Source organism: Jaculus jaculus, chromosome 1 (genome assembly GCF_020740685.1).
Source record: "Jaculus jaculus isolate mJacJac1 chromosome 1, mJacJac1.mat.Y.cur, whole genome shotgun sequence".
Classification (NCBI taxonomy): Eukaryota; Metazoa; Chordata; class Mammalia; order Rodentia; family Dipodidae; genus Jaculus; species Jaculus jaculus.
Window position 1 is genome coordinate 60201094 of NC_059102.1, and position 21593 is coordinate 60222686.

Genomic DNA, 21593 nt, shown 5'->3' on the forward strand with positions numbered 1-21593 from the left:
AGATTTGGTAAGGTTTTATCTTTCGCTTTGGACTCAGCATTTGAAAATCATCAATATTGAGAAGAAAATCCCTCCTGTGGCTTGTGGAAGGGACAAGCATGATGATACTTGGGAACATGAATTCTGGTGCTCACTTGGCCATAGGTACTCAAGGGTTAGAGGTGTCTCCAGTGCTCCTTCTGTAATGCCAAACCTGGAAACTCCTGGAAGGCTTCTTACAAAAGCCACATGGATGCCTTCTATAAGGTGCCTTGCTTAACCCACTGAACTGTTTGGCCCCCTTCATCACCTGCTGGGCTCAACGAGCCTTTGAGAGTTTTCTTTTCTTTCTTTCTTTTTTTTTTTTTTTTTTGCTGAGGCCTGACAGAATTTTCATAGAGTGGGTAATTCACTAAATTCAAGGACAAAAAGAAAAGCTGAATAAAAATACTTCCTATGGTTCGCCATACTTGAGTTCCGTAGAGACAGTGCCGAAGCAAGTGAGAGCCAGACGGGCAACTAGGCTACTCTCGGTGCCTCGTTGAGGAAAAGAGTCAACTAAAGATGGCCAAAGGAGACCCTAAGAAGCAGAGAGACGCAATGTCATCATATGCATTCTTTGTACAAACCTCCCAGGAGGAACACATGAAGAAGTGTGTAGATGCTTCTGTCAACTTCTCAGAGTTCTCTAAGAAGTGCTCTGAGAGGTGGAGCACCATATCTACTAAAGAAAAAGGAATGTTTGAAGACATGGCCTAGGTGGTAAGGCTTATTATGAGAGAAATATGAAAACATGTATCCCTCCTAAAGGGGAAACAGAAAAGAAGTTCAATGATCCCAATGTACCCAAGAGGCCTCCCTTGGCCTTCTTGGTCTGTTCTGAATATCACCCCAAAATCAAAGGAGAGCGCCCGGGCCTGCCCATTGATGATGTTGCAATGTAATTGGGAGAGACATGGAACAACACTACTGTGGGTAACAAGCAGCACTAGGAAAAGAAAGCCGCTGATCTGAAGGAACAGTATGAAAAGGACATGGCTGCCGGCAGAGCTAAAGTTCTGATGCAGCAAGAAAAGGAGTTGTCAAGGCTGAACAGAGCAAGAAAAAGAAAGAAGAGGAGGAAGATGATGGAGATAAGATGAGGATGATGATGAAGAAGAAGATGATGATGGTGAATAAGTTGGTTCTAGGGTGTTCTTTTGTCCTTGTTTATAAAGCATTAACCCTCCTGTATATCACTTAATCCTTTTGAAGAAAAAAATTGATATGTAAAAGAAAATACTTCCTGTGAATATTAGCCATGTCAGTCTCAGTACCTCCTTACTAACCATGCAAGTAAAAGTTTTCTCAAGTGTCAGGTAAAGGTCATATCTGTATCTCTATCAAGATAATTGAAAAGATCACATGAGATACTAGACATAAAGATTTGGCTTCCTGCCTGGCATATATCCACTGCTCATGAGATGTTAGCTTATGTTATTTCTGTTCACCCTATCATAAGGTCTCTGATTACACCATGTTTGTAAGACATTGTGCACTTATGTAAGAATCATTTCAGGAGCACTTGCAGGACACTTCAACAACTGTATACAGATGTTTCTAGCACTTTGGGGGAGTTCCTAGCCATTCTACATCTGCACCAATTCGCACCTTAGCTGGTATGTGGTGTCACTAAAGGTACTTGATACCAAATTCCTGATTCCTGATGGACAGTCAAAGTGGAGCCTCCCACCAAGAATTTTCCAGGAGGGGAAATAACTTACCTGGCCAAAGATTCCGGTTGTTTTTGATTTGGCTTTGCTACAGAGAGCCAAAATTTGACCCATAAGGGAGTATAATGTTGGCTATTTTATCAAACTGTTTTTTTTTTTTTTTTTTTTTCCTATGTATCCCATGTTGAGTAGGAACTTGCTAGGCATTTCCCAGGAAGAAATCCATTTTTTTTTTCTCTTCAATTCACTTGGTTGAGGTAATTAGATGCATTGGCATAAGCTCAAAAAGGAAATTACATTGAAACCCAGCTGCACACCCCTCCTTAGATCCAAGGCACCTAGCTATGTAGGAGGGGAAACTGCAGGATCCTGAGGAAGGTCACACAAGCTTGGCTAGAATGAGAAAAGAGTGCAGATCAAAGAACATAGTTGAGAGTGGCTAGCCACCCATGGGGACACACATACCAATTCCTTCTTCTTCATGCATTCCATGAGGATGATGAAGAGATGTTGGGCTTGGGTTCTAGTATACGTGAAGGTCTTCTGTATGGTCACCAATAACTGGTCCCGCAAAGATTCATTGATAAGTCTATAATGAAAACCAGTATCAAACAGGTCAGCCCACAGATATTCAGTCTATATTTCTTTTCTTGTAGTGCTTTTTAATATATTCATAATTGCATGTAACTACTGGGTGTGGTGTTTCAATATATGATAATTGGGCAGCAATCAAATCAAGATGTGTACCATATCTAGCAACTCACACATTTCTTTGTGGTGATAACATTAAAATCTGTCTCTTCACACTGTTTTGAAATATTTAATACAGTATTATTAATCATATCCATCCTACTATGCAGTAGAAATATTGTAAAATGCAGGAAAGCATTGAGGATTTATTTTGGATAGTATTTTTCTTACAATAACTAACTAACTAAATACACACACACACACACACACACACACACACACATTTAGTTTTTCAAGGTAGGGTTTCACTCTAGCCCAGGCTGACCTGGAATTCACTATGTAGTCTCAGGGTGGTCTCAAACTCATGGCGATCCTCCTACCTCTGCCTCCTGAGTGCTGGGATTAAAGGTGTGCGCCACCACGCCCGGCTTTCTCACAATAACTACTGTCACAGTTGACTGTGACAACTTAAAAAGAAGTAGGCTTAAAAATAAATCCACTTAAATTCTCACAACATAGCACAGTAAAGTAGGAAATTCATTTAGTTCTTTTTTTCTGCTCTTTTCCTTTCTTTCATGTGGCCTGTGCTTAATGTCCTTTCCTTGAAACTCTTGTCAAAGAAATTCTATAGACTGATTATATGCACCTTGATGAGAGTTGACTGGATAGTTTCTCTACAAATTGTTATCATTGAGAGAAGGAAGGTCATACCTCAGCAACGGGCTTTAGAGTACTAATAAATAGAAATAAAAGCTGGGCTTTCTCTAAATTTCTTGTAGGTGGTAACTTATCTGGCTGAAGATTCAGGTTTTATATTTGACTTTGTTACAGAGAGCCAAAGTCTGCCCCATAAGGGAGCATTATGTTGTTTATTTTATTAAATATATATATTTTTCTATGTACCCAGGCCAAATAGGAACTAGCATGGTAGTCAAAGATGATCTTGGACCTCTGATTCTCTGACACTACCTCAGGAGTGCTGGGATCAGAGTAGGGTGCTACCACATTTGTTTTACGCACTGCTAGGAATCAAATAGGTAGTTTTTATATTACAGAAGGAAGAATAAAACCAGGAGAGATTCATCATATCTAGTCAGTGCACAATTATGTCTTGAATATTAATTTTTAATTGTCTCTGTAGCTTGGTGAGAAAAGCTATCAAATGTCAGAGACTGAAAACCCATTTTGTTATTAACAGATAGGTAGCTGTTCAAAATCAGGAGGATAAAACTGCTTTCATAGACCACTGGCAAAATTTCCATAAAGTTTTACAATTTGCACACTACCTTCATTATAGTATCAGCAACTGCTAGGTAAAATATTAAATTATTATTTCATTTGGTGTTTATAAGAACCCAACAGTACAAAATATCTGTCTAATTTCACAAGTGGTGTAATTTTAGCCAGAAAGAGTCAAATCCTTGAAGTCACAGAGCAAATAAGTGGCTAATAAGCCGCAGAACCTTCTATCACACCATTGGTCTGTGAAACCCAGTGCTGCTCCACACCTCTGTCTCCCCTCATCACCATGGCCACTAGAACAGACACCTGTGGAATAACTAGTTGAGGATATCTTTATATTTGTGGTCTTCTGTGCCCTCGGTTGTATATTTGGTATTCTTTGGAGAGGGGGCCATTCCCCATGATAGAATATACCAAGCATCCTGAAGGTCATTTGTATGGATAGAGGATCAGGTCACCCAAAAATTGGTGTCAAGAATACACACAGGAGCTGGACAGATTACTCAATGGTTAAAGGCACTTGCTTGCAAAGACTGATGGGCTGGGTTCAATTCTCCAGTACTCATGTAAAGCCAAATGCACAAAGTGGCATTCGTGTCTGGAGTTTGTTTATAGCAGGAAGAGGCTCTGATGCACAAACATGATTTTTCTCTGTCTCTCTTATAAATAAATTAATAATAAATGAATAACAAAGAATGCACACAGAAAAAAGAGGATAGCACAGACAAGGTTGAAGAAGTAAAGGACACCAAATGGTCTCTCAAGATGACATAGCTTATTTTGAGTGACTCAGTGGCCTCAGCTGTGGATCAGTCTGAAATCATTTGTTCATTCATTCATCTAGGAAATACCTGGTGAGCATCCACATGTGCTAGTCACTCTAGTATGTGTCAGGGGCACAGAGACAGATGAGATCTCACTCTCAGTCTCCTGTGAGTTAGACCCCGCCGAGCAGAAAGACATGCTTGAGCAACTCAGCCGTATCTGTCAGTGGCAGAGGAGGGGAGAAGCTTGTGGCAGGTAACTCACAAGACTGCTGTGAGGATGAAGTGTTTCACCCAAGGCTTGAAGGTGGTGTGAGCACTACAGGATTGGAGGTGGTAGGGCTGGGAAAAGCACGGTCAAAATGCCATGACAGAACTAGTTTGGAGAAGGGAAAAGAAGGCCAATATGGCCTGAGCATGGTGAGTGTGATAACTTGGATCTTAAATGTTCCTCCACAGGACCTTGTGATAAAGGATTGGTCCCAGCTTGGTATTGCTGGGAGATGGTAGAATTCTATGATGTGGGGTCTAGTGGGAGTTTAAGCCATTGTTGGGTGAGCTCTCATAGGGGATTATGGGACCCAGGCTGTTTCATGTCTCAGTTTGGTCATGAGGTGATTGGCTTTCCTCTGCTCCATGCTCCTGTCATGATTAGTTGCCATACTTCCAAAACTGTGGACCAAAATAACCTTTTTCTTTTTATAAGGTGATTATTGCAGTTATTTGTTATAGTAACTGAAAGCTGACACAGAACAAATTAAATAGTGAAACAAGATGGGGTTGTTAAAAGGGTTAACAGGAACAAGATCCTAGGAGACTTGGACATTGTGTTAGAGAAGTTTAAAAGTGTACATGTTTTCATGTATGCATGTATGCATGCGTGCATGCGTGCATGCGTGTGTGTGTGTGTGTGTGTGTGTGTGTGTGTGTGTACAGCAGCATGTGTGTGGTACTTAGATGGGACACTGATCTTTCATGGTATTTTGAAGCAGAGTCTTTCTTGTTCCCAGTTGCATTTTCCAGGTTTTTGTGTTCTCCTGTCTCTGCCTCTCTTCTTTCTATAGGCATGCTGGGAAAACAGATGCTCACAATTTTGTATAGGTTATGAGAATTCGAACTCAGGTTGTCATGCTTATGCAGCAAGCATGTTACCCATTGCTCTACCTTCCCAGCTCACCCATTTTGGAGACAGGTCTTCTTATGTAGTCCAGCCTAGCCTCAAATTCATGATCCTCCTGCCTTTACCTCCCTAGTGCTGTCATTATAAACATGTGTCACTCTGTCCTCTGAGATTTGTGACAATGAAAAGCATGTAAGCAGGAGGGTTGCACAATCATGTTTGTGTTGCCACTTGATTTTCTCAAGAATCAAGACATGAGCAGTTATATCTGGTCATAAGTCTACTTGACAGGTAATTCGTGTGGATGAGTCTAGAGAGCTCGGCAATGTCAAGTGCACATAAGTGTTGTACATGATTAACAACTGAAGGGACTCTTCTGATTAGCCACTTGATAGGTTCAATCATTCATCTACAGGTGTCTAATTTTGATAAAAATTCAAAATTTGTTTTACATTCCCAGCCATCTGTAATGAAATCTAAATTCTTTGAGGTCACTAACTTTGAGGGATCTGTCACTGGCATCCCAGTGAGTCAACTTTGAAAAACTGAGGATTGAGGAATGATGTGCAATTTACCTAGTTAGGAGAGTGTAAGACAAAAGATCCTATGCTTTTGAGCCTAATTTCAAACCTGACTGAAGTTGTGTCTTTGGCTAATTCATTTGATAACTGGAACCATAGAACATGGGAAGCAGGTTCATGTTCCCAGAGTGCAGGTGTCTATCACTGATGGAATAGAAGTCACTTGGGAGGAACAAGGGTGTCTCGCTTCATTTGAAGCGCTTACTAAGTAATACACTTGCCAAGCTCCCAAAACACGCTGAGTTCTTTCTCCATCTTTCTTATGGCATGATTTTTAGTATTCTCTGCCTTTATCCACTCTCCAGTGTTGTCAATCTCTCTTTGTAAAAGAGAAGTAACAGTAGTACATTTTAAGTGAGACCCCGTGTAACATGGTTTACCAGTCTCAGTGGGCCATGGGGTAATCTGAGAACAATATGGGAGGCAAACAGACCTGGATTCTATTTTGCATAAGAGGAAATTGGCCTCAGGAGATTAAATAATCTGTGTGCTAAATCACATAGCTTGATGATCCCAGTGTTTGAGTTGAGTCTGCTCACTTCAGCCTGACCCCATGGTACCACTTTTCCTGTGTCATCTATTATTATGCCATTCAGTTTCCTAATCAGATGCATCACATGTAAAATTTTAAGCTTGATTAATTATAGGAAAATGGTTTTCCTTTACACACACATAGAGAACATTGGAAGGAAATCTGACAAGTTTAGGAAACATAAGTGTAAACTAGTAGAAGGGCAATGGCAAAGAATGTTTAGTAGTTGAAGATGTTTGCTCCTTTCTCTTCCCTCACTTGTTTGCTCTGCTGAGCCAGCTGTCCTTTGTTTGCCACAAAAGTTTATGTAGTCTTTCTTAGGATCCTGTCTTTTCTTGTGGTTATATTCCTTAGGATTTGGGAAAGCACGGTTTCTTGAAATTATTGTTTTCCTACTTTCTCCTACTTTTTTATACTGCACAACACTGGAAAGATTTAAAAAAAAAAATGACCATGATATTTAATCATCAACAAAACTAGAGAAAAGTCCAGTTTAGATTTCTTCTCATGGCAGTAGAGTAGTGACTGAAAACATCATGACATCAAAATATGGCCTTAGTACTAAGTGAAGTTTCAGTTTTAGAATTGGGACCATTGGATCTTATTTCTGGAAACTTGTGGTTCCATGTGCACTCGTGTTATTTTTGGTAGCCCTAAAATTAGAGGGTTTTATGGCAGGAAATGTAATCATTTCACTAAGGAACATCTCAGGACAATGGCATTTGTGTCTCCATTTCAATGCTGCACTTCTGATCTGTAGCTTTCTGGATGAGTCACAGAGTAATTTAAAATAGGTCAGCATTTACCCAGGATAACCGGCATTCCTCACACTTTGTAATTAGTATTCAAATGCTATAATACAGCCCACATGGAGAAATATTTTTCTCAGAATAAATTTAATTATATGCAATATCAGGTTTTTTTTTTTGTTCCTAGATTTGAAAATTAGAAAATACATCTACAATTCTGTGAGACTCTGAGAGCTAATCTTAGGTTAATTAATGGCTTTTGATGAGAGCAGCCCTTCCCATGACCCTCCCAGACGTGCTCTATTAGATTCTGCAGGCACGATATGAGAAAATTTTGCTTATATAAATAAAAAGAAAACTGTGAATACTCCAATTTGGAACTTAATAGACATCATTTCCCATGGGGTTTCCATTTCTATGAAGCCAATGTAAGTGACTAAACACTGTATCAAGGGCACAGAAAGTTCATGCCTTGACTGAGGTCACAGAGAGTGGCATTTCTCTTTTCCTCTCCATACTTTCCTCTTTCTTCCCCTGACCCTCTTCTTTGTGAAAGTCACACTTCTTCTCAGATGTCATAATTCTATAACTATATGATTCCTCTTTAGAGTCAGGACACTGTTGTTAATATGAACAACATGACCACTGGCCTCAGGGTTGTGTGTTAAGTTCTCATCTGTTGGTTAAGTGACCTTTGGCAAGTTATTTAGCCTTTACGTTGTCTCTTTCATATATGGAAAGTAGAAGAGTTAACATATTCATTTCATGGGCATGTGAAGGTTAAATGAATTCATCTCATTCATCTTGGGGAAAGGCCTGGTATATAACAAGTCCTAGGCAAGTATTTGCTGTTATCCAGATACTATGGTGATCATTAGGATCACTAGGATTGAGAAATTTAGATACTTGTTTAAGGAAGCTTAATTATAATGGAACTTTTCATATACCTTATGCAGGCATCTGCACATTCATTAATTCATTTTTTTGTTTATTTGGTCATTCTTTAAACCACCTGATGCCTGTTACGTGTCAGGCACTATTGTAGGAGTGGGTTGAGGATACATAATATTCAGTACTAGTATAAAGTAACTCATGGTCTTATATTCCATATAGTCCGATAATCTATTAATAGGCAACACACCCTGAAACTTGGTATTGTAACATAACACTTATTATTTTGTTATTTTATAGACCATACAGGGCACAGTATTGCGTGTGCAATAAAAAAAGGCCAGTCTACTAGGTTTGCCTTAAAAACGTGGCCATCTAGCCAACTAATGATAATTTCCAAAATCTTATTACTTATTTGTTCATGAAACCTACAAATATACATATATTTTTCTTCTTGATCCACCTAATTATCTACATCTATCTGACACCATTATGTGCCAGGTATTTGTTTTAAACTTCGTTACTTGACCAGAGTCTGTATTTCATCTTTGTTGAAAGCTGTAAGGGACACTTGCAGTAAGATCTGTGATACTTGGGTCAGTCGTTAGTGCCCAGGTTTAAGCCACCACCAAACACTGCATGACTTCTGTTGGTGTTTTTATTTCATGTCATGGTCTGTATGGAGAGGTAAAGCAACAGAAGAACCTGCTCGCTTTGGGTACTCTTGTTAGAAACGTCATAGAAATGAAACTTGAGTCCTGAAATATTGTTCCAGCTGATCATTTCCTCTTCCACCCTTGGTTTGGGTCTTCATCACATGCTGCTCAGGTGGTGTGGGAAGATTGATGTTAATTGGATTCTTCTCTATTCTCCTCCAGTCCACTCACCAAGGTATTGATTCAGTGGTTCTTTTATAGATCAAATGTGTTCCATCATACCACACCCTTCTTAAGATCCTTCAACAGCATCCCATCACTAGTGAGATAGCATTTCAATTTGCTAATGTCATCTAATATTTGTCTGTGGTCTTTCTCCCACACTATTATCTTTCCTGCTATGCTTACATAGATCTCATGAACATTAAATCTCCCAATGCCACTGGACTCTTGCATGCTGCTTTGTCCTTTGATCATGCTCTGTCTACTGCATGGAGTATTCTCTGCTTCAGAATTCATTACTCACAACTCATTAAAAATCCACTCCAAATTCTACATACTATGTAAAAGTCCCTGATTACCACTCCATAAGCCCTTGACAGATTATTATGTTTATGATATTGTATGGAAATATGCTTATCTCCTCTAGTACATTATTCACTCCTGAATGCAAGGATTTCTTTTCTAATCTGTGAGTTCCTCAAGTTCTAGAAGAATGCATGGTTCAACATTAGCTATAGTGGAATGGTTAGGGATCTACTGAGTGAATGAATAGCTGCATGAATTGTTCTGGGTAACTAGGTGGTGGTTCTTAAGTCTCTTTGTCTTCACGGTAGAATAGACTTCAAGTCTATTTGGTAAAATAGGAGCCACGGTATAGGAATTTATCCTCAAACAACTTGATTTTCTTTTCTTTTTCTTTCTTTCTTTTCTTTTTTTTCTTCTTTTTCTTTTTTCTTTTTTTTTTTTTTTGGTTTTCCAAGGTAGAGTCTCACTGTAGCTCAGACTGACCTGGAATTCACTATATTGTCTCAGGGTGGCCTCGAACTCTTGGTATTCCTCCTACCTCTGCCTCCCAAGTGCTGGGATTAAAGGTGTGCACCACCATGCCTGGCTCAACTTGATTTTCTTGATTCCTTCTTTTAATCAGTTTCATTTTTAAGGAGTATTGTTAAGATCTAGGGCTGGAGAGATGGCTTGGTGGTTAAAGTGTTTACCTGCAAAGCCAAAGGACTCTCCAGGACCCAGGAAAGCCAGATGCACAGGGGACACATACATCTCGAGTTTGTTTGCATTGGCTGGAGTGGCCCTGGCATGCCCATTTTCTCGCTCTCTCTTCAATATATATATATTTAAACAAGTATTCTTAGAATCTATTTTCTTTTAAAAAAAGCTCACTGAATATTTAGAAATGATCACTGAGTTCAGAAGCCTAGATTATGTTCTATTTCTATATTCTTATATTCTATATTCTTAACACATCCCCATTTGAATTGTGCTATAGTTTTCATTGGGATCAGATATGTGTCTCTAACAGAATATTTAGGAGCATTTTTCTAAAAAGTGTTCAACAACTGTTTCAAAACCTTGAAGGTTTCACTGATACCAAGATAATTTTTCTCATACACATTTTGGCAGTTTGGCAATAAGAAGTAGCTATATTCCACAAAGGCAACACAACATATTACCTATAGTTTTTGACTAATTTCATATCCTACATGAATAGGGTGTCAGTTTCATCATCTGCTACAAGAATATGGGGTGACACAACTAAAGCACTATGACATGGGCCTATAGTTTCTTTGCAATTGATCATCTATGACAGAATATTTAATGTCTTTAGGATTTTATTCATTTATTAGCAGAAGTAGTACATGTTTTTATTTTTTAAGATTAGAATATGTAGGGGAAAACATCATGTATTAAAACATCTGGAACTGTCTCAGGAACATAAATATAGAATAATTGGCAATATTTGTTAAGTACTATAGAGTCTTTCACATCAGCAGGGAATCCCAGTGATGTGTGTCTCAGAGTTCAAGTCAGGTAACCAGCATACAAGCCATCTGGAAAGATCATGTTTTTGGAAAACAGAGTTCAGTTCATTATTTCTATAAATGTTGGGTGAAAGATGTCTGTGAAGGAGCTTGAAAAGGCCACAATTGAAAATCAGTTAAACAGATTTGGTGGTTTGAATCAGATGTCCCCCATAAACTCATGTGTTTTGGGTGACTGGTCCCCAGCTAATGCCAATTTGGAATTTGGAGCCTTATTGGAGGAGGTAATTTGTTGTGGGGGGTGGTGCTTATGTGTGTTACATCTCATTCCCCCTTGGGAGAACTTGGTTTACTCTCTTACTACTGTTTTCCACCTGCTGTGGCAGAGGTGATGTCAAGCCTCTGCTTATGCTGTGCTTTCCCCTGCCATCATGAAGCTTCCCTTTGAGATTGTTAGATAAAAAACAAAACAACAACAGAAAACCCTTTCCTCCCACCAGCTGCTTTTGGTAAGGTGCTTTGTCCCACCAATGGTAAGGTAACTGCAACAACAAATAGGCTATCAATGGAAAGAGCCTATTTGCTCTTGGATCACATTCATCATGCAAACAACCTAGTGATACTAGGATCCATGAAACCATTACTCTCAGATAGTTTTGTGTCATCTCAAAGTCAAATCATCAGAGTTCTCACTTGGCATGTCTCCATACTGGTATGTGAACATTGACATTTTTGAAGTCCATATTTTCCCAGGAAAGAAGGCACTACCCTGAAATATTCTGCTGGAGGGATTTGAATTTTACAGTAAAGAAATGATATAATTTTAAAGCAATCATTTCTGGGAAAATTCTTAGGCCTGTAGAGGTGAACTGACTTGCTTAACATTATGTAGCTGGTAAGAGTCAGATCTAGGATGAGGACCAGAGACTCTGAAGAGAAGAATCTTTGGTAATAAATTATGGTACCCTAAATGTATAGGCTCAATTATGAACATTAATATAAAGTTTGTGATTTGTTTAAATGAGTAGATACAAGTATGGACATGTCTTCTGCATTCTACCTAGGATAGAATGTTATATATCCTTCATGTAAAAGGACTCAGCAGTGTGCTTTAAAGGACCAGCTACTTTCCCAGAACCATCTTCACCTTATCAAACACCCAGTGTTCTTGTTAATTAGTGGAAAAACACATAGTCAGCACTCCTAAGCCTTAACAGTAATTCTTAAGATAATAGGTGATAATCAATATTAAAAAGACATTTAGTATTAACTGTTGATATTTTCAGAAGACAGTAAAGCTATTACAGATTGAATGGAACATAGATATGGGCTAGTTAGGAGATGATTTTGCCAAATTTGTTCTGAGAGCCAGCATTAGTTACAAAGTGATCTCTATCAACTAACAATAACAATTCTGATCTACATTTAATGTGTAGTCTAGAAATATTCAGCAGGGTATTCCTACTAAGTGAGATAGAAGGACTTTAGAGAATGCCATCAGTGGGGCAAGATATACACACAATGATGGAATTGTCTGTTCTATGACAAATTTCATTACCACTACCCAAAGGGAGTTCATGTCTTTTGCTTTTTAACTTGGTGCCCTCACATCCTAAAATCCTAAGCCACATGTAGTAACAAAGAAGGTGTTAATGCATATATCAAAGTCAACACAACCTAGGTGGTATGGAGGGATTGAGAGTGGCAAGTGAGGCACAAAATATCTATTATAAGATAAGTTTTGTCCTCTGTAGCTCACACATGGCATTTTATAAGACTGTTGGAATGAGATTATAAACTCATTGGATGAATGGACTACATGTAATGTTAGCTATGTATTTTATTCTTTTCTCCCCTTTCCACGGTGACAATCACCATATTGAGGACACAAGTCTTTTTCTTTCTGTCCTTATGTTGATGCCCCACCCTTCTACAGTATATCAACTTATAAAACATCATACGTTTATTCTCCACCAAGGTTGCTAGATTGTAAGCCTCATATGGGCTTTTTGTTCTTATGATTCACTTGTGTGCTTTTGCCACTGCCTGGCATAGAGCTTAGAATATAATACTTGTCCAAATATATTTGCTAAATAACTGAACACATAATATTGGATGAACATCATATTACAAAGTGGAGGTAGCAATGTCCAATAACATTCATAATTTATCTGACAATCACTCCTCATTTGGTAGAAACACATTGCAAAACCTGCAAGACCTACGATATCCAGCATGACAGTCATTAACCACAGGGGACATTTAAATTTAATTAGAGTGAAATAAAATTAACATTCAATTTCTTAGCCACAATTCGAGTTCTCAAGGCCTGTCTGATGGAATACTACAGATGCAGATTTTGTCATCCTGAAGTTCTGTTGGACAGTGCTTCTCTTGAGGCCCACTGGGCTGCCAAATGCTCCACCTTGGGTGAGGCTAGCAGGATATTTCAGTACAAAATTCTGAACAGTGTTGGCTCTGTCTGTGTGATTTCTCTTCTTCCTTTTGCATTTGGTTATGAGTTTGCCCAAGAGTAAAAAGGAAGTGATGCCAAGGAATACAGCAACTGCCACATGGTCAGATGGATCTTCTGCCAAAACAAAGTCAAGCTCATCCTCTGAATTCATTCCAAACTAAACCCCCTCCATGAATACTGTGCATAGTCAGGCAAGGGGAATAGTCAGAATTTTATTGTTTTAGGCCTAGCATAAAAGACAGGAGCAGAGCTGGGTTGAGATGTGTGGAATACCCAGTTAAGCAAAACATGGACACACCTTTAGTGGATATATATTAAATTCTGGTTCAACATTTATTCAGAGGAGAAGTAAATTAGCATGCAAGAGGAGGTGAATGTAGGATGCAGCCTCTTTTCTTGTCATAAATAATCCAGCTTTGGGGGAAGCAAAGTCAATCTCTTGCAGGTAGTGGGTACAATATGGCATTGGTGCTAAGAGCATAGTTCCAACCCCAATCTGCCTAGGAAGACCATTCTTCAGTTGGGAAACAATTAACAAATGACATGACTTTTTTACTTCACCTTTCTTCATTTATAAAATGGAGCATATTAGCATATTTCATATAGTTTCTAAAGTAGTATATTTATTCAGATCAAGTCCTTGCATGTACAAACTTTACAATAATCTCAGCCATGCTGTTAGGGAGTCAGAGGTGTTGAGCAAGAGGGAGAGTATCTCCATGTTTCTTCCCAAAGTAATTTGTCACATATCACTTCTCATTCCATATGCTCTTTTCAGATGTTAGGCATTTATAACTTTGTCTACTTAAAAAACAATTTTATTTTATTTTATTTATTTGAGAGAGACAGAGGGAGATAATGGAAACACCAGGGACTTCAGCCACTGTGAACAAACTCCAGATACAAGCCACCTTGTGCATCTGGTTTACATGGGTCCCAGAGAATCCAATCTGAATCCCTTGGCTTCACAGGCAAACGCCTTAACTACTAAGCCATCTCCCAGCCAAACTTTGTCTATTTTATTGCATATTCTATGATGGACTAGTTTCTACTTTTAAAAAATGTTATTTTCTACAAATTATCAATAGGCAGTTGCCAAATTAACTTGCTCATTGGTTCAGATCCAACCATTTTCATATAGTGCAAAGCTTGTCCTGCATCTCCATGAACAATGCCAGTGCAGAAAACCTCGAATGGTCAAATGACCAAAGTGCAGATAAGTTTTGCTGTATTGATCAAAAGTAGCTACTTTCTGTACCCTGCATATCTTTCAGTTAATGGGGTTCTTATTTTTGCTCCCTGTTTTTATAATTCAACGTACTACTTGATCTTGCCAGGCACTCTTACAGGTATGAGTGCATCTGTAAGGTTGCACCTTCATTCCAGTGTAAGAGTAGGCATTCATGGCACTTTGACTATGAACTCCTTTCTTTGCTTAGTGGTCTTTGTTAATTTGTTATGCTATCTCCTTTCCTCTGAGCTCAGTGTAGCCTCAGAAGCATTCTTAATACATTCCAGGAAGCCAACACCACTGACGTGAGCACCAATTGATGAAAATGAATCATTATTCCTGTACTAGAGATAGCAAAATTGAAATATACTACCAAATGTCAAAAGCTAAGGGCATAACATTAGCTTAAAGAACTCTACATTTTAGGTCTCTGTCATGTGTTCATAGGGTTAGTTTCAGCTTACTCAAGGCCTGCTTGGATTTCTGTTTATAATGGGCATTCATTTGATATTGAGTATCTCCAGAACACATGATAAGCATGTATGCCAACTCCATAACAGTTGCTCAACAAGTAAGTGAAAGACTTCATGGAAACCAAATGGAGATTTTACTAGAATGAGTAATACAGAATTGTTATTGGATTCCTAATCTTCACGTATTTTACCTATTTTGGTTGAAGAAAGTTTTACAGTGGGTGGCCAATGCAATATAGTTTTCAAAAATCTTGTGGTTGATCAGAGAACTGCTTGGGGAATCAGAGAAAAATCCATTCCAAACATTATTTATTATTAATGGTTCCACTGACAGTGAGTTAATCCACTGTGTTCATAGCTGCAGACTTTAACATCAGCCAAAGCTAGCTCAGAATTAATTTCTTCTAAAGGACAGAGATTAAACATAAAGCCACCTTATTATCAGTACCTCCTTCAGGTACATTTTAAATATACATCTAGATTTTAATGCTTCCACCACAGCTTTTATGAGAGATGCTATAGAACTTCATATTTTTTTTTAAAGAAATTAAGTGGGTAAAAAAATGCACTTGGGTCTAGAGAGATGGCTGGCAGTTCAAGGTGCTTGCTTGCAAATCCTGCTAGCCTTAGTTCAGTTCCTAGTACCCACATACAGTCAGATGCACAAAGTGGCATATACATCTACAGTTTGCAGTGGCAGGAGGCCTTACCTTGCCTTCTCTTTCTCTCTCAAATAAATAAATATCAAAAATATGTTTTAAGGGATGGAGAGTTAAAGCATTTTTCTGCAAAGCCAAAGGACCATGGTTTGATTCCCCAAACCCACATAAGCCAGATGCACAAGGTGGCACATGCATCTGGAGTTTGTCTGCAGAATCTGGAGGCCCTGGCACACCCATTCTCTCTCTGTCTGTTTGTCTGTCTGCCTCTTTCTCACTCTCTCAAACAAAAATTAAAAATATATTTTTAAAAGAATGCATTTATGTATCTCATGGTGAGACAAAGAGGCTTATGACATGATATAACTGAGATTAGTGAATAGAAAGCCCAGCTGATGGAAGGTTCACAAAATGAGAGATGGCTCCAGAGAGAAGCTGCAACAAGGAGGCAGAGGGGCTGAGTCCATGCAATGGAATGTGGGGTTGACCTGTAGTCATCTTCAGCTTTAAAATGAAGTCCTTATAATCTCCAGGAGGAGCTCCAGGCTGCAGCCAGGCAGAAGAAGGGTGAGGAAGGTGGCTTTCACAGTGTAGTCCCTCACCAACAGCACCAGCCTCTCCTAGAGCCCTTCTAACATGCACATTACCTATGTCAAACAAGTTCATTGGATAAAGAAATCTGGGGATGGGGCCCAGCAATGAGGTTTTTTGTTGTTGCATATTTTTAAAGTTATAGTGATTTGACAAAACTTATACAATTTTATAGTATACAATATAGTTTGATATATGTATATATCATGGCTAGCTAAATAAAGCTAATAGCATATGAATTAACTCACAAACTTTTTTGTAGAAGAACATTTAAAATCTATTCGCTTAAGAATTTTCAAGCATTTATGTTATTAACTATAGTTGCCATGATATGCAATAGAGCTTTGGAACTCTTTATACCACATGGCATGTGTGTTTCTGTATATGCATGTTTATATGTGTGTGGGGTCACATGTATGTTCATGTGAACACATGCACATATATACATTTATGTGTACACATGTGTGTAGGGCAGAGTTTCTTACTAAACCCAGAGCTCACAATTTCAGCTTGACTAGCTAGCCAGGAAGCCTCCAGGGTCCAGTTTCTGCCATCAGCCCCAACCCCCTGTGTACTGATTTGTTTTAAAGAAGCATTCTGGGTGATTCTGATGCAAGGCCATGTTAGTTTAGAACTCCAGGTACAGGCCTTCTACCCTGATTTCAATAGAATAAACTCATAGTTTGCTTGCACTTGGCAATTTGGGACTCTCACGGTTGTCAAAGTAAAGCGAAATGTGTTCTAATTCCAACCTTCTTGTTCTGGTCCTAGTGACTGAGCCTCTGAAAGCTTCATGAACTTCTCTGTGCCATCACCAGAGCATCCCACTTTCTAGGGTGTCCAGTTGAGGATGAATAACACCAAAGTATAAAAACATATGTACATATGTATACATATACAATCTCCAAAATGAAACCCATTACTTTGTGTGCTAACTTAAAAACAAAAAAGAAAAAAAGAATATACAAAAGAAAAGTGGAAATAAAAGAACTGATTTTAAGAAATTCATGAAAAGTCATACTATCATCTAATATTTAAGTCTTCAATTAAATACTAATCATATAAATTGATGCATATATAAAGATAAGGCACTTATGTATATTTAATATGAATGATTAAATATGATAATAATATAATTATAGGGCTAAATTCATTGTACTTATATTATATTCCACTGAACATAAATATGTAAATTCAAATTAGTAACATACATGCCCACATGCATACATACATACACACTCATACACACAAAATGCCAGCTACTCCTTGACCCCTATCATGGCTCATGCTTGTAACTCCACCTCTTGGAATGCTGAAACAGGAGAATCTAGGACTGAAAGCTACCCTGATCAGTGAGATTCTTTCTCAAATGAATAATAACAAAAATGTCTTCTTTGCTAATTCTTTTCACGCTATTCAAGTCAAGGTTTCTGTGTTGTTATGCAAGAGAGGGCCAACTATTTTCCCCCCATCATTTAGACTAACCATCAATTTAATTCCAGATTTTGATGGAAAAGGGGAAATGTCTATTTTGTGGAACAATGGCATATACTGCTCCATGGACAGGGCTCCTGTGAGGAAAGCCCCGGTCTACTGTTTGATCCTTTTTGTGGGTTGAATACTCTGTCTTCATCAGAGCCCATGTCACCCGCTTGTCATAGAGTCTGAGTTTAGTATCTGTTGTCATGTCTTTGACAGTCAGAACTATGCCTGTTTTATGAAATATCTTGCTAATAATAATAATAACCATTTTAAAATACTTTTACTTATTTCTTTATTTGAGAGATAGAGAAAGTATAGGTGTGTTAGAACTTCTTGCCACTGCAAGCAAATTCCAGTTGCATGCACCACTTTGTGTATCTGGTTTTATGTGAGTACTGGGGAATTGAATTTAGACCATCAGGTTCTACAAGCAAGTACCTTTAACCACTGCATCACCTGTCCAGCCAAAGATTGTCTTCTTTATCTTCCAACAGTTCCATGCACATAGTAGGTAAACCAGAGATATGAATGTTCACAAAAATATTAGAACTACTTGTATTCTTTGTACAAATGTTACCAAGATTCCCTATATCTAAGAAAGTCATAAAAAAGAAACATTTTTTTTTGAGATTTCTTAGAGAAAATTCTAGCAGAGAGATGAGGTGAAATGAAATTAAAAAAAATAAATGAACACTTGAAGCCAGCATGGTTGATATCTGTTTCCTTCTTTCTCACTTGACATCCCAATTATGTCTAAATCATGCTGAGGGGCAGGCTATGGAGATCAATTACTTTCTGCAGGTCTTAGAGGGACAAATGACAGGGCTTTGACATCCCCAGCATCAGCAGCAGGAGGAAACATTTGTGATCATCACACAGGATGATGTGCTCAGGGAATACCTGGGTTCCTAACAGGCCCAATTTTCTGGTGTCTTTCTCCTATCTTTGGTCATTTTGATGCATATTTGGAGAGAAACAAATTTTCCCCATATTGCTATTAGTAATTTGTAGTAACATCACTGGAAGCTATGCAATGTACTTTTCCTTTTCCATAACCAGTTGGTTTTATATTTATCCTCTACTTCAGCTGACCAGAAAACATAAGGACTTTCATTAAACTCACATTAAGGAGAAAAATCAGAAAGTCTCCCTCTCTCTCTCTCTCCCTCTTGCCCAATCCCATATTTTTCACAGTATCTACTACAAATGCCACTGAAATATATAGAGTGTAACTGGTTGCACCATTGATAATTTTCCTCAATTATGAATTAAGAATAGACTGCTTAAAAACTTTAAGGCTTTTTGCTACCAGCTGCTTCTGCTTCTTACCCAAAGTATCTAAAAATGGTAAACCCAAATGTTTCTTTTTTTGGACAAAAATGCTAAAATAAACATGAGCATTGGCAACAAAATTTTGATAAATGAGGGCTATTGTCTTAGAACACACATGCATTCTAATTCCTTTCTCACACTGACATTTTTCATCAGAGAAGTACTTGCTCACTGAATGATAAATGAGGTGCTAGATCATATTTCTCTGCAACCTGAGACCTGAGGTTGACAATTATTAGTCAAAAGCATCTCTGATATCAAGGCCAGGAGTCCACACCCAGAAAGGTGATCCCAACACTAGGCAATGCTGTGCACCTTGCTTAATCAAACACAACTGAGTAGGATTATTGTACTTAAAATCCTAGGCAATTAAATATATCATTCCTTGGTAGTATTATTATCTATCTTTGTAGTGTTTAGCCATTTGTGATTAATGAATAATATTTGATATTATTTACAAAGCAATGAAATTAATTAGGGAAAGGGATTACTGACTCACTGTAAACCAGGACAGATAAATAGAAAATCCATGACAAAAATAAGAAAAAAATGTGACACTTGGGCCAATTCTTCCAGGTAGCACATGCCATTAAAATGAAGCAGGGAGAGGACAAAAATAAGCATTTGATTTTATCCTCAGCATCACACATAGAAAAAGAATTTAATTATGACTCTCTCTGTGTTTATCCAAACCTATTTGCATTGTGATAGTCTGCATTTTTCTACCTTGTGTAATCTTATCTATAATAGCTAATCAGTTTTGCCAATTTCAATTTGCTTCCAAAGTGATTCTCTTTCCAACTCATACTCTTGGAAAGGAACTCAAAGGTAAGCTAGAAAGGTCACCAAGATTAACATGTAAGGGATGAAAATTTCACTTTTTGGTTATAAACTGAACAGCTATGTAGCTGTATGTGTACGCTCACTGTCTTTATACCAGTATTATTTAACAACCTGTCATTAAAATTATTTTTTTAAACATAATGACTCAAGTAATTGAAAAGATACTGATTCAGTTCTGAAACAGACTTTAAGATCAGGGCATGTATGTTTTCTATATCTAATTGTGTGCTTTTATTTATGTGGGTTTGCTTATATGTGGTTATATATTTATATTTATTCATGATGATTCATGACTAACCTGTTGGACTCTGAAAAACTAAAGAAAAAATCCTTCTTGGTGAATAAATTCTTTTTGTTTCTCTTTCTTTTTTTTTAACATAAAGGACAAACACTACCGAAAAGCATGTTTCTTGTAAATGATTTTTTAAATCGCATACACATGTGTAGCTAGACAATTTCTTATCAAGCTAAATAACTATGATTAATTCTGGCAGTTATTCAAATGGCACATAGAAACATTCTGCCTTCATTTTTATCATGATAAATGTATCCCTGCTTTTCGGGAGCAGGAGTACATTTTTTATCGTAACACTGTATGTATAGTGCATCTGTGGATGTGACTATATGTATTGACTTCCACGTACATCAAGCTTTATTTTAGGCTTTTACTTTTTTCAGTATTGTGTTTCTTAATACTTTTAAAGTTAACAAATATAAGATGATATTTAATTCTTTCTCTGTGCAGTAGTTATATGTAAGACTTTAGGCTCTTTGATAATTGGCCAGGGTTCATGTTTGTGTGGCTTCTATAAACATTGTGGTTTTATATATTTTGACCATAAAATAATTATAACTAAGTATTCTCAGTAAGGTTAGAAGAACATAGGATTTTTGGGTCTTAATGTAGGGATGAGGGTAAAATAGTCTAGGTATAGAAAGAAAAGAATCCACATGGCAGAGGAACAACCATTTGAATGTTAGTTTATAACCATGAAAGCAATGATTTTAATCTCTGTAGTATATGCATAATAATAAAAAATTATATTTGAGGTGAGAGTAACACATGCACTTGAATATTTTAAAGACGGTGTTACTGAATCACTTCATGAGAACACTAAGACATATCATAGGGAACACTTCAGTGATTTTTTTTATAAAGTACCTGAAAGGTTCCTAGTGTGAGATTATGGGCTATGTGGCCTGAGACAAAGCACTTAGCTTCTCTGATTATTTCTTCTCTAGATTAAGCCATCTAGTGTCCCCTCCCAACTCTAAAACGTATGACCTTTCTTATGTATAAAACAGAAATAGCAAGGACCTCCTTGTAAGAGATTTTAACATTTTCAAGGCAGGCAGCCCAAATCAGTGAGTGCTAAGTGCTAAACCCTAGCCCCTGGCTTTCACTGTGCAGAGACCCAGACAACCGACATGATTGGTGAGCAACTTCCTTTACCTTTAGTTTTGTAGCAAGGGAACCTGCAGTTTGAGTGCAAACTTGTATCTAATTTATAGGGATATGATAAAAATAATGTGCAAACACTAGGAAGCAAGAAATAGCCCAAATCTGAGAGCTATTTAATTCTTGAACATATT

The 21593-nt window shown here is 37.8% G+C and overlaps 1 protein-coding gene and 1 pseudogene across 12 annotated transcripts in view; one reads left to right on the top strand and one right to left on the bottom strand.

Moving 5' to 3' along the window:
- Positions 1–21593, bottom strand: part of Trpm3 (transient receptor potential cation channel subfamily M member 3) — a 980795-nt gene that overhangs the window by 195900 nt on the left and 763302 nt on the right. For 11 of the 12 annotated variants that reach the window (XM_045151751.1, XM_045151752.1, XM_004653125.2 and 8 more), the window contains one exon: positions 2157–2280. In XM_045151751.1, coding sequence (XP_045007686.1) covers positions 2157–2280 — 124 coding nt within the window. Of the gene's footprint in view, positions 1–2156; positions 2281–10745; positions 13504–21593 lie in introns of those variants that run through there. The other variant, XM_045151804.1, reaches the window with a different exon arrangement.
- On the top strand, positions 544–1158 carry LOC105943707 (annotated as a pseudogene).